The 13,493-nt window shown below is 38.8% G+C and overlaps 1 protein-coding gene across 9 annotated transcripts in view; it reads right to left on the reverse strand.

The window, feature by feature from the left end:
* Positions 1-13,493, reverse strand: part of LOC311596681 (ankyrin repeat and KH domain-containing protein 1) — a 112,335-nt gene that overhangs the window by 63,507 nt on the left and 35,335 nt on the right. For all 9 annotated transcript variants that reach the window (XM_084780368.1, XM_084780364.1, XM_084780366.1 and 6 more), the window contains exons 8-11: positions 13,211-13,448; positions 12,788-12,979; positions 8,258-8,367; positions 1,297-1,384 (exon numbers count right to left, since the gene is read on the reverse strand). In XM_084780368.1, the coding sequence (XP_084636494.1) occupies positions 1,297-1,384; positions 8,258-8,367; positions 12,788-12,979; positions 13,211-13,448 (628 nt within the window). The remainder of the gene's footprint in view (positions 1-1,296; positions 1,385-8,257; positions 8,368-12,787; positions 12,980-13,210; positions 13,449-13,493) is intronic.

The raw sequence follows: 13,493 nt of genomic DNA on the forward strand, positions 1-13,493 counted from the left end.
CTCACAGTGATCCGCCTGCCTCTGCCTCCCAAGTGCTGGGATGAAAGGCGTGCTCAACCACGCCTAGCCAAACTGCTATCAAAAAACAAAGTACCATTGCATTTTATTTAATCTTCATCTAAAAATAATATCAAATAGCATAAAAACAACCTTTTTAGAAAGAAAAAATAATGAATGATCTCACATTACAACAGAAATTATGACTTATGTTGTTTAACAGTTAATTTAGACAATGAAACTATTTAGCAATTCCTACAAACTGGAAAGGTTGTGTTATTTTACTCAATATGTTCTTTGTTTGTTTGTGTTTTCAAGTCAGGGTTTCTTGGTATAACCTTGTCTGTTCTAGACTCTCTTTGTAGATCAGGCTTGTCTCAAACTCACAGATACCCACCTGTCTCTGCCTCCAAGTGCTACACCACCACACCTGGCTTCAATGTGTTCTTAATTCCTGGCAATTCTAATTATATTCCTAGCAGGTTGTTGTTGGGGATGACTAGGTGTTCTATCTAACTAAAGAAGAGGAAGAGAACTCTAGAAGTCACTCATCTGCTTCATAGTCGCCCCTCGCCCCAGCAGCCACTAACTGCCTATAGCTCTTGACCTGGGGGTTGAGCCTTTTAAGATTTCCGTGCCCTTCAGGCGATGGTGGCGCAAGCCTTTAATCTCAGCACTTGGGAGGCAGAGGCAGGCAGATGGCTGTGAGTTCGAGGCCAGCCTGGTCTACAAAGCGAGTCTAGGACAGCCAAGGCTACACAGAGAGACTCTGTCTTGAAAAACAAACAAAAACCAAATATTTCCCTGCCCATATTGGGATGCCTGTTGGTAGCATCACTGTGTAGGTCAAAGAATATTTATTCATTTGTTTGTTTATTTGAGAGAGGCTCTCACGGTATAGCCCTGCCTGGACTGTCAGCCTGAAACTCAGCCTCTGTCTCTGCCTGCTGGGAAAGGTATGTATCATCACACACAGCCTTCAAGGCACATTGTTTAAAAGACCTTTGTACACTGTTAGTGCAACTGTGTAACAAAAGGCACAGCACTTCCCACCTTGTAAGTGTTCAATATTCACTAGAGAGCAGTGATTAGTTACATTTACCCTCTCTAGTTTTCAAGAACAATCATATACTGTTAGATGAAAAACCCCAAGATTAATAAGGAAATTTCCAGTAAACCTCACAAACTGTGTTTACTACATAAAATATACTGACAAAAAAAAGTCTGATTATTTATAACCACCAAGTGTCTCAGGAATGGAAGGCTTTTGGAGACAATAACTTTCTGAGCTTGTTTTACCTTTGCTAATAAGAAACTGAACAGTGCACAGATGCCCAGCTCTTGCAGCTTTCATCAGAGGTGTTCTTCCACCTTCAGATTCATGTTCCTATTAAAGAAAGAGAAAAATAAATCAGAGTCAACTAATTAAACATTTATTTAAGGACTTAATACTAATGATATGATAAACAATGAGGACTTAATACTCATGTGGATGCTAATTTCAATTCCTCAAACGTACAGTCTCTTCTCAGTTACACTGGATAGCATAACTTATCATGGGCAAGTTCAACCTTGCAGAACCAACGATAGTCATTAAAGATAATGAAGCTCATATTTAGATGGGTTTCCAGTAACTTCATTTTTTAGATTAACTATTTGTGTGAACTGTGGAGGAGGGGCTGGGCACGAGGACAAGGACTTAAATCCTGTGAGGCGAGGCAAACGATAGTTTTAGCATTATTCTTCATTATTCTTCTCTAGGAAGTTTGCCAGCTACAAGAATTAATGATAAAAATAGCTTCTAACAAGGCCTCATATCAAACAGCACTCAACAGAATTTACTTGTATGGTCAGTGTGCACACTCTTAATACATTCACCTAAGTACTAAAATTGTTGCTGATAACTGCTTCTATGAAGTTTTCTTACCTATCCTCCAGGTTTGTGTTTAAATTATACTAAGTATGTAAATGTGAATCATGCTATTCCACTTGATTTATTACTAAGAAAAGGTTGAAAAGGTGATGACGACAGGCTTATTTCACCATTCTTTTAACTTAACTCATAAAGTCACTTAGTTGCCATATTCAATTTAAAAAGGCACTTTGTCAACAGAACACAAAGAAAACTTTAATCTACATTACAATTTAAGATATAGAGATGGTTGGGGCTGGAAAGGTGGCTCAGCACTTAGGAGAAGCTGCTGCTCTTCCAGAAGACCCAAGTTTGATCCCTAGCAGCCATATGGTGGCTCACAGGCTTCTCTAACTCTAGTTCCAGGAAGTCCAACGCCCTCTATTGGTTCCCCAGGCCCCAAATACACAGATGGCACCAGACATACAGAACACATATGCACGTTAAGTAAATAAAAAGTTTTTTAAAAATTAAGTAAGTGGAAAGTTTAAACTGGATTACAGCAAAAGGAATTCCAATCTGAAAAGACATTTTTCTTTTAAATTTTATTCTCAGACAGGGTCTGCAGGCCTCAAAATCATAATTGTTCTGTCTCAAGTACACCCTACTATATCTGATAAAGAAGTGCCTATAAAGTCCAGATTGCATATATTATTGTTCCAGGACTACTGATAAAAATTAGTTTAGTTTGACTTTTTATTGTTACACATGTTGATTAGGTAACAATTTTTACTAACTCTAAGTTATGACAGAATGAGTAACTATAGATAATGCTAAAATAATCCAGTTTTAAAGTGGATTTTGAGTTTACATATAGACCACTAGCATTTCTGGCAATCTAGATTTAAAAATATATACACGACGAAGACATCAAATGGCCTAGATAGAGGACTTTGTCCAGCATTTCTACCCAAATTGTTTTCTTGTTTTTCTATATTGCACATTTTATTTACTATCTTTTAAGCTGTGCTTGTCTTCCTAGCACTCAGAGGCACACAAACAATTCAAAGTCATCTTCAATTGTATATAGAATTCGAAGCAAGCCTTGGCTACTTGAGACTCCATCTCAAAAAAATACAAGATGGACACAGTGGCGCACGCACGAAATCCAGCATTCAAGGAGATAGAGGCAGGCGCATGAAATCTATCCTATGTGTTAGCAATTTATAAGCATCTAAGGCCACTGCAATCTAACCCTTGGCTTGAAATTGTGCTCTCCAAAATAGTCTTCATGTCCTCCTGTTGTCCTAAGGAAAAAAAGAAAACAAACAGCAACAACAAAAACCTTACAGATCTTATTCTAAACCTGAGAATTACATTTGGCCATGAAGACCTTGTCACTGGCATTTCAGGTACATTTACTTTTTGTTGTTGTTGTTATTTTGGTTTGGTTTTTTTTTTTTTTTTTTGGCTTGTTTTGTTTCTTTCAAGGTAAGGTTTCTTTGTTTTAGTTCTAGCTGTCCTGGAACTCACTCTGTAGACCAAGCTGACCTCAAGTTCACAAAGATCAGCCTGACTCTGCCCCTAAGTACTGGGATTACATGCATTGACAGTCAACTTCAAATCATATAATTTTGTTTGTTTGTTTGTTTTTGGTTTGTTTTTTCAAGATAGGGTTTCTCTGTGTAGCCTTGGCTGTCCTGGGCTCACTTAGTAGACCACGCTGGGCTTGAACTCACAGACATCAGCCTACCTCTGCCTCCCAGAGTGCTAGGATTATAAGAATGTGTGCCCAGCAATATAGTGTTTTTTAAAAGATATGATAATGGTCTTTCAGTAAAATGTTAATATAAATCTTGTAAGGAAGTAATTATACTAAATTATAGGCACACTTGACTTGCTCTCTAAAGAAAACTAAAGCTACAAGCAGGAGTAACATTTTAAAATATCCAACTAAAGGGGGCTGGAGAGATGGCTCAGTGGTTAAGAGCACCACCTACTCTTCCAAAGGTCCTGAGTTCAATTCCCAGCAACCACATGGTGGCTCACAACCATCTATAATAAGATCTGATGCTCTCTTCTGGTCTGTGGGTGTACATGCAGACAGAACACTGTATACATAATAATAGATAAATCTTTAAAAAAATAAATATAAATAAATAAATAAAATATCCAACCAAGGATAATGAAGATGTCAAGAAGTATAGGAAAAGTTAAATGCTATTTAAATAATCAGTTATGTAGCTTTCCCTTCCCTTATAGATGTATTTAGTGCTCTTCAGTCATTGGCTAGAGTCAATGGAATCTCCACCAAAAGAAATGTGGTCTGAAAAGTGTTCACTTGAGTAACTTCACCCCCCTAGTGATGTGTTTGTTGTAAGGGGATACATACTCCTATGTTACAGATCTAGTGTGAAAAGTACTGAGATGAGGCCAGACATGGCGGCACGTGCTTTTAATCCCAGCACTTGGGAGGCAGAGGCAGGCGGATCTCTGTGAGTTCAAGGCCAGCATGGTCTACAGAGCGAGTCCTGGACAGCCAGGGCTACACAGAGAGACTCTGTCTCAGGGAAAGAAAGAAAGAAAGAAAGAAAGAAAGAAAGAAAGGAAAGTATTGAGATAATTATATGATTTGAAGCTGACTGTTAAGTACTCAGTTTCTCTCCCTGTTCCCTTCCATATTAATCTCAACTAATAGCGAACCCAGTTCAAACATTATAGTACAAAGTATCCATCATAGAACCTATTATGATGTTCCTACAAAAAGAAATGAAAAAAGAAATGAAACAAAAATTCAATCTACTATTCCTGTTTATCAAATAACTTCAAAAGAACAAGCTGTTTAAATAAATGGTTTGTACCTATGCCTATGACTCCAGCACTCTAGAAGGCAGGGATTGTCTTTAAGACAACAAAAACCTACTCAAGCCTACCTGTGACTCATCCTGGTCACAAGCTCTAGAGAGAAAGCAACTACTGTTGTTTTACTATATGGACATGTTGTAGGTGATCAAAATGCCCTCTAGATATTTATGATGAGGGACTGGAGAGATGGCTCGGGGTTAAAAGGGCTATCGGCTTTTTCAGAGGACTAGAATTCTCTTCTTAGCACCAAATCAGGTCTTTTACTCCAGCTTCAGGAGGTTTTGACAGGCACTTCTGGCCTCCAGGGGTGCCTACACATACACAGCACACACATTTAAAACAAAAAACAAAACCCCTACATTTATGTCAATAGATTAGTGCTGCTGCTCTGACAGCTATGACCAAAGACACTTCGTTCTGCTGTGGTTGGTGTTACAGCAAAGTGCTGAGAATAAGTGACTGTTGAATACTTAGCCCTAAAATGACACTAGTACCATCAACCCCAAGGCTCAGGGAATATCACAAAAGAGGGGTAGAAAGAATGTAAGAACTGGAGGAAGGGGTAGAGTCTTATGGAATGCTGTCTTCTGTGGCAGGATGAGACCACTACACTCATGAACTTAGAGCAGCTATGCTTACCTACATAAGACCTACACATGACTTCTCAACATTCCCTCATGGAAGGGGGAGGGGCAGTTAACAGTTGCTTGGGGGTAGGGCCTCACAAGGCCCCATCCCTCCCTGAGGACCTAGAGGCAGTTAATGGTTGCTGAGTGAAGGAGACACATTTTCTTCTGGTGTAGTTACTGGTAAGTTGCCCGCGCTCCCATAAATAACCTCATCTAAGCTTCTATAAGCAACCCTAACTAAACTCAACAGGGTCACACACACATACACACACACACACACAAAAACCCAAAAAACAAAAAACCCCACAGAGGGAGAAGGGAAATTACTTGGGAAGAAAAAGGAAGTAAGTGAAAACTGGGAAAGGGACAAGAGAGGGTAATGAAAGGAGGAATAAACATGATCAAAATATATTATATGTATGAAAATGTCATAATTAAACCCCTTATTGTGTATAATGAATGCTAATAAAATAAAAATATTAGATAAGAAAGTTTTAGAAACCCACATACTAAACACTGACCTGAGTTTATTTTTTTTCTATATTTCTTAAAGTTATTTATTTTATGTGCATTGATGTTTTGCTTACATGTGTGACTCTGAGATGGTATCAGATCCCTTGGAACTGGAGTTGTGAGCTGTCATGTGGGTGCTGGGAATTGAACCTGGGTCCTCTGGAAGAGCAGCCCATGCTCTTAACCACTGTGCCATCTCTCCAGTGCCCCCACCCCGCACGTGCAGTATTAATGCAAATAGGCAAAATATATTAAGTATAGCTATACAATAATATGGATATGAAAATAAAGCTTCTACTCATTTAATATCTGCCAAGAAGTAAAGAGAGCCCTCCACCTCATGCTATGATGCTCTGCTCAAATAAGACCAAGCAATTCTGAACTGAACACTCTGAAACCGAGTCATATTAATTGTAAATGACAAAAAGTAACCCAAGGAATTACATTCTTCAATACAGCTCCCCCCAGAAAGAGAATGAATATCACACACATGCACTCATGCACGCGCGCGCACACACACACATGTTCCTGCTTTTAAAAAGCTGAGTGTGGCCCCAGGGCTGTGGGAACAGAGAAAGGAGGTTGCTGGGGCCTGATAGCTCCCAGTCTAGCTCCAGAGTCAGTGAGAGAACATATCAAGGAAGAGATGGAAGTGATGGAGTGAAAACCTTACTTCCTCCTCAGGCCTCTGTGCACATGTGTGCAGACAGTACACACACACACACACACACACACACACACACACACACACGCACGATAAAGGAAGAAAAGGAAAACAAACACAAAGGCAGCATACTGAGATCTACTGTCGTAAATCCCAAGTATCTCCCAGAAATGTTACCTGATACAGCAGATCCTGCTCAGTAAGAATGGATGCTAGCACTGATGGATGCCTTAGGAGGGAAAGAGTCTGCTAGCAATTGTAAGGACCAGAGTTCAGACACACAGCACGCACATATATGTGCTTATTCTCCTAGCACATGAGAGAGTCGGGGGAAGCCAACTAGCTAGGCTAACCAAATTGCTAAGTTCTAGGCTTAACTGAGAGACTATCTCAAAATAAAAGGTGGGGAATTATGGAAGAAGACATGAACATCAGCCTCTGGCCTCCATCCATACACACCCACACCCACAGTAGGCTGACAAGATGGCCCAACAGGTAAAAATGCTTGTCTCACAAACTTGATAACCTGAGTTCAATCTCTAGATCCCATTAGAAGAACTGACTCCCCAAATGTGTCCTCTGACCCTCACATATGTGCTGTGCACTTAACACAACCACATATACAATAATAATTAAAAAATTTAAAAACATTAGGAAAAAAAGAATGAGTACGAGGGGTGTGGTGGCACCTTCCTGTAATCCCAGCATGTGGTAGGCTAAGAAAAGAATCTGCGGTCTACATAGCATCAGGCCAGCCAGAAAAAAATACTTCAAAATCCTGTCTCAGCGAGCCAAAGTGAATCACGGTCATCATCACAGCATTTCATGTTAGTAGAAACGATAATAGTATAACCATATATACATTTTATTCAATTATTTTGCAATAATATTCTCAAATATCTATTAGAGGATGTCTGTTATAGAAATGATTAAAAGGTATCTATCTATATCAGTTTATCAAAATAAGTGAAACTACTAAAATTTTCTACATTTCTAGCTATGTATGTCTCACGCATGCAAGTATTATATTCATTGTATTATTTTTAATTTTCCATAGCGCTAAGCTTTATAATACATATGAACTTGGCAAATTTGATATTATGAAGAGCCAAATACAAAAGGACAAAAAAAAAAAGAACATGTTAATGTTGTCAGGAGGATGGTTAGCAGTATCAGCTTGTCTCCTTCTGTCATGCTGAGGGCTGGACCTGGGGCCTTGCACATGTCAGGTAGATCCTCTACCACTCAACTACATCTTCAGAAGCAGCTTTGCTTTTAAATACTTGCAGTCAGAGAAAGTGAATTACCCAAGTGAATTGATAAGTTATTTTATTCTGTGAATACATCACTGAATCTTGTGATATATGTAATAAACAGCAGTTTAAAAAGTACAGGTTAAATGGGACTAGGATGAGAAATTAAGTTTTGCTTTAAAAAAAATCAAACAAACAATATTTTCTACTAAACATACTTTCAAATGCATTTATACATCTAACAACTTACAGGTGGCCAGAGGCTTATTTAATTCAATTGAATAAATGTGTGCGACCACATGCACACATAAGGCCTGAGGACAACTTTTGAAAGTTGGTTATCTTTTTTACAGTGTGGATTCTGGGAATCAAATTCAAGTTGTCAAGCCTTGGCACTAAGGCCTTTACCCAATATTTTCTAAATGTTGCAAATGAATAAATATTAATATTCATGCATAAATATTTGAAACTTAAAATATCTTACTAAATGTGCCCCTGCTTGAAGTAAAACATCTGCAACATCTGTATGTCCATTTTCACAAGCATAGGTGAGAGCTGTGTCTCCTGTTGCTGTGGTAGCATGCACATTAGCACCTAGAAAAAAAAAATCACACATTTACCCTCCAGTTGCAGAATTATATTAGTCCAATTTTACAATACGGTGAAATTGAAGAATTCAAAGTGTGAAATCAAAATATAGTTAGGTATTTGTATTTTCCCTTTTGTCTTTTCTTATTTCCTTTAACTGAATTCATAAAAATGTGTTTTGCCTTACAACAAAGCAATAAACCAAGTGATTTTAAAGTAGAAACATTTGCCTGTATATCTGACAAAATATACCTTAAGAAATAGATACAAAAACAAAAATTTAAACAGTGGATATTTATATTGACATTTATGTTGATTTGGGTACTGAAACAGTTGTAAGGATAGTATGGTACAAATCAAGTGAGTAATTATTTGGTAAAAACAGTAATTTTTCTTGTTAAGAGAAACACATTAATTACTTAAGTTAAATAAAAACCTCATAGTTCTAAATTGGAAGTATAAACATTAATTTATGTCATCTCTTTTAAATGTTCATGAAAAATGTTTTAAAAAATAAAAATATGTATTTCGCTAACCCTGACCAACTAAAAAGTCATGGAGACCAAAGGACCCTAAAAGCAAAGGCTAGTACGATAGCTCTGTAGTGCTCACCCCAGTCTGACAACAGGTGTTTGACCTGTGGAATCCACAGAAAAGCAGAAGACAGAAGAAGAAAACTGAATTCACACAGTTGTCCTCTGACCTCCACTGTGGTATACTTGTGAACACTGCACACGAGTGCATGCACACACACATCCAGGAATATGCACAGAACAATAATTCAAAAGAAAAAAGAATAAACAGCTCTCTCCACCGTTACACTGGCTACTTTTTAAGGATACGAGGGGATCGTCTCATCATTTCTAAAAATGGATAAATAAAGGGGCAAGAAAGTCAAACAAACCTTATTCTACAATTTCTACATGAATTCCTACCAAATTTCGATTAAGAATAGATTTCTTTTTACAGAAAGTCCCAGCTAATGAACAAGAATGAATAATCCTAGGCTACCTCTATTTTGCAAATTCTCATAATCTAAGGGACATAAACTATGATAATGGTTAATAAGGGACACTATAAAAAAGAGAAAACCAGACACTGGGAAAAAAAAAACCAAACAGATACCCACCGAAGAAGTTATAGACATATTTTTAGCATTTCTACCCAAACACAACTGAGTCTCCCTTTAAAGCTAACCATTAATTCATGAAAATATAAGGAAAAGGAAAATATATCAAAGGTAATCACAGAAACACAAACAGCAAAATGTATATACTGGAAGCCTAAAGAATAAACTCACCATTTGTTCAACAACAGCAAATAATTCTTAAAAACAACATGAAAAACTACAAAGAATTTGTAGATTAAAATTTTCATTGCATGCCAAGCATGGTGATACACACCATCAATCCCAGCACAGCAGAGGCAGACAAAGGAAGATCTCTGTGAGTTGGAGACCCTAAACAGTGAGTCCAGGCCAGCCATGACTATTCAGTGACCTTGGACCTGTTTGTTGTTGTTATTTTGAGACAGGCTTTCTCTTGTGCAGCCCTGGAGAACCAGGCTGGCCTTGAATTCACAGAGATCCACCTGCCTATGCTTCCCAAGTGCTGGGATTAAAGACCTGCACCACCAGGCACAGCACATAAATATGTAATAACATTAAAAGTATAAATGTTTGTTTTAAATAAAAATAAGTATAAAAATGGGGGAAGAGGAAAGTGTATACATGAAATCAGACTGGCTATGAATTAAAATTGTGTGGGTAACAAATAAGGCATGATATGATTAGGGTGTGAAAGCAGGAGGAGAGCACCAGGAGTTCAAGACCAGCCTGTGCTACATAAGAGTCTGTCACACTCAAACCAAAGCCAAAAAAGAAAGAGATTGGTTGATACTGGAGTCATCATTGTAATCTGAAAGTTCAGGAAACTACATCCTTCAAGTCAGTAGTAGGAGCCAAATACGAAAGTTAACTAAGATACAACAGGAGTAATGCCAGGGGCTCCCGGTTTAATTATTGAATGCTAGCTTGGTGAGATTATGTAACAACTATGCATCCTCCCCAGAGGGCTGAGTTAAGAGCCAACAGGGATATATAAAGAATCTCAGACTCAAATAACAAACCAAAACCAAACCAAACCAAACCAAACCAAAAAAAAACAGAATGAATTTAATATTTATTTTTCACACAAGATCTCATCTTTTTGTTTTGTTTTTGTTTTTTGAGACAGGGTCTCTCTGTGTAGCCTTGACTGTCCTGGACTTGCTTTGTAGACCATGATGGCCTCGAACTCACACCAATCCACCTGCCTCTGCTTCCCAAGTGCTGGGATTAAAGGCATGTGCCACCATACCTGGCAAGGTCTCACCTTTATACACTGGGTCTGCAATTTGCTATGTAGACTAGGTTGGCTTTGAAATCAGAGATCCACCTACCTCAGCTCTTGAGTGCTCAGCTTAAAGGCATGCATCACCATGCCCAGCTATTATTTTTTATAAAACAATGACTAGAGGCAATCAGTAGAGATAATTCAAAAGCTGAGTAAAACATCTAGTATTCAGTAAGTTCTTCTGTTTTGGCTTGTGGACACAGAGTCTCATGTAGCTCATATGTGCTCTGCTGTGGGCAAGGCTGGTCCTCCTCCTTCCACCTACATAAAGTTCTTTTTGCTTTGTTTTGTTTGAGACATGTCTCACTATGAGCCTAGAACTCAGTTTATAGACCAGGCTGGATCCTCCTGCCTCTGCCTCTCCAATGCAGAGATTACAGGCATGTGCCACCATTTTAGATTTCGCTTTAAATCAATGTATCAGGGCTGGGTGGTGGAGGTGCTTTAATTCCAATCTGAGGCAGAGGCAGGTGGATCTCTGTGTGTTGAAATTTTAGTTACTTTAATTAAGTGGCTTCTGTGTGGCCAGCCTGGTCTACAGAGTGAGTTCCAGAACAGCCAGAGCTACACAAAGAAACCTGTCTCAAAAACAAAACATACAAAAAACCAAAACAATGTAACAGACCTAAATAAAACGAGAAACTCAATATTCTAAAAGACAAAAGTTTATCTCTGTTTTTACAACTTTTTTCTGGCATATTCTACAGACAACATATATTCCAAAAAAGTGATACTTATCACTTGATATTACTTAAAGAATAAAACACAAATATTTGAGACAAGCACTTTGCCAATAAAATTATTTCCCACTTTTTTTGGATCTATGTGTAATTGTGATGTGCATTAGTGAATGTGTATATGTGTCTGTGTGTGTACATATGTGTAGAACATATTTGAGTGTAGAGTCTTTCTCTAGGTCTGAAGCTTCCCATAGTCCAGCTAGGCAGCTTGCTCTGCAGATTCCCTGTGTCCACTTCCCTGTCCCTGGGGTTGCACGGTGGCCATTATGCCCACCCAGCTTCTACTTAGGTTATTACCCTCATGTCTGCATGGCAAGTACTTTACCAGCAGAATCTTCTCTCCCCAACCCCTTCTTGGTGCAACTTAGAAATGAACAGGCTTAAAGTATCATGCCATAGTCATGTCCTCTTTTCAAAAAGAGACTAAGCAGGAAGCAATAACTTTTCTTCCAAAAGGAAAGAATGAAGAGTTTATAAGCAAATCACTAAGCAAGTACTAAGAACAGTAAGCAGCCCGTTAAAGACAAGGTGTTGGAATATTCCTTAGGCTGACCTCACATTGCTGGGCTCAGGTGACCTTACATCCTTACCTTCCTCAGTACCTGAGACTATACATGCACATTAAGCAGCCCGCTAACATGGAGCTACATCCTTAACTTTAATTTTATTTTTAATAGACAGACAATAATTGTATACATTTATGGGGTTCACTGTTAAGAACATACTGGAATAATCAGATCACATTAATTATTATCTATCATCTCACATACATATTATTTCTTGGTGATTAAGACATCCAGTCTGCTCATATTAGAAATTTTGAATTAGGTGATGAAAACATGGCTTAGCGAGTGAAAACACTTAAGGCACAAGCCTGATGGCCTGAGTGTGACCCCTGAAAGCCGCAGTGGAAAGACAGAATTAAGTCCCCAAGGCTGTCCTCTCACTTCCACCTGTGTGCTGTGGCACATGGATGCCTGCTTGCACATCCTCATGCACTGCCCCCGCCTTCCTCCCTCTCCCCGTCTCTCTCTCAGTAAAAATTTTAAAATAACAGTAAAACACTCCATTACTCTTAAGCAGGGTTATCACCCTCTGCAGAAGGGAAGTCAGTGATCTCTGGCATTCTTTGCCAACACTCTCCTTTTGGCTGTAGGCTCTTCATCCCCTTACACTATCCTTTGACACTGGCAGCCACCACTGTACTCAATGTTCAATGTTTTTGGATTTGAGACACATAACGTACTGTTGTGTTTTTCTTTCTGTGATGAAGGCATTTTTAAAGTCACATACCAGCAGCCAGCAAATATTTAACCAACTCCAGGTGCCCCTCCTGAGAAGCCTCCATGAGAGGTGTGGAGCAGCCAAGTTCTATGTCAGCCCCTGCCTTAATCAGGAAATCGGCAACTTCAGAGAAGCCTCCACAGCAAGCCAAGGTAAGGGCAGTTTCTTGGGTTTCTTCTGTCTGGGCATTTATATTTGCACCTGAAAGCACAACAAAAGACAGAGTTAGCTGCAAGAGAATATAATACAGTACTTAAATGAGATGACCAGCATCCACCATCTCTGCTTAGGCTCATGCTTTGTAAGAGTGAAAGTTCAAGTCTTGCCCAAGCTACAAAAAATAATTTTCTCATCAGTGCAAAAACAGTATCTACATCAGCTGACAGATAAAACACCAAGGAGATTAATTTTAATAAAGTACAATGGCTTTACCTTGTGCCAACAGCAGTGCCACCATCTCTTCGTGCCCTTCTCGAGCAGCTTCCATCAAGGGAGTATATCCTTCGTCATTAACTTCTTCAAGATTTGCTCCTCTTTCAATAAGCAGTGCTGCCAATTCAACATGCCCACCACAGGCAGCTAGGGTCAACGGAGACTCAAAGGAATCCGCAGGCATATTCACCTGAGCCCCACTGTCTAAAAGCAAGCGTGCCACCTCTACATGTCCATCCTGCAGATGTTAAGGTAAAACAAAGAATTTTAGAGACTTTTTTTT

The sequence above is a fragment of the Acomys minous genome (genome assembly GCF_964271855.1).
Source record: "Acomys minous genome assembly, chromosome: 4".
NCBI classification, from domain to species: Eukaryota; Metazoa; Chordata; class Mammalia; order Rodentia; family Muridae; genus Acomys; species Acomys minous.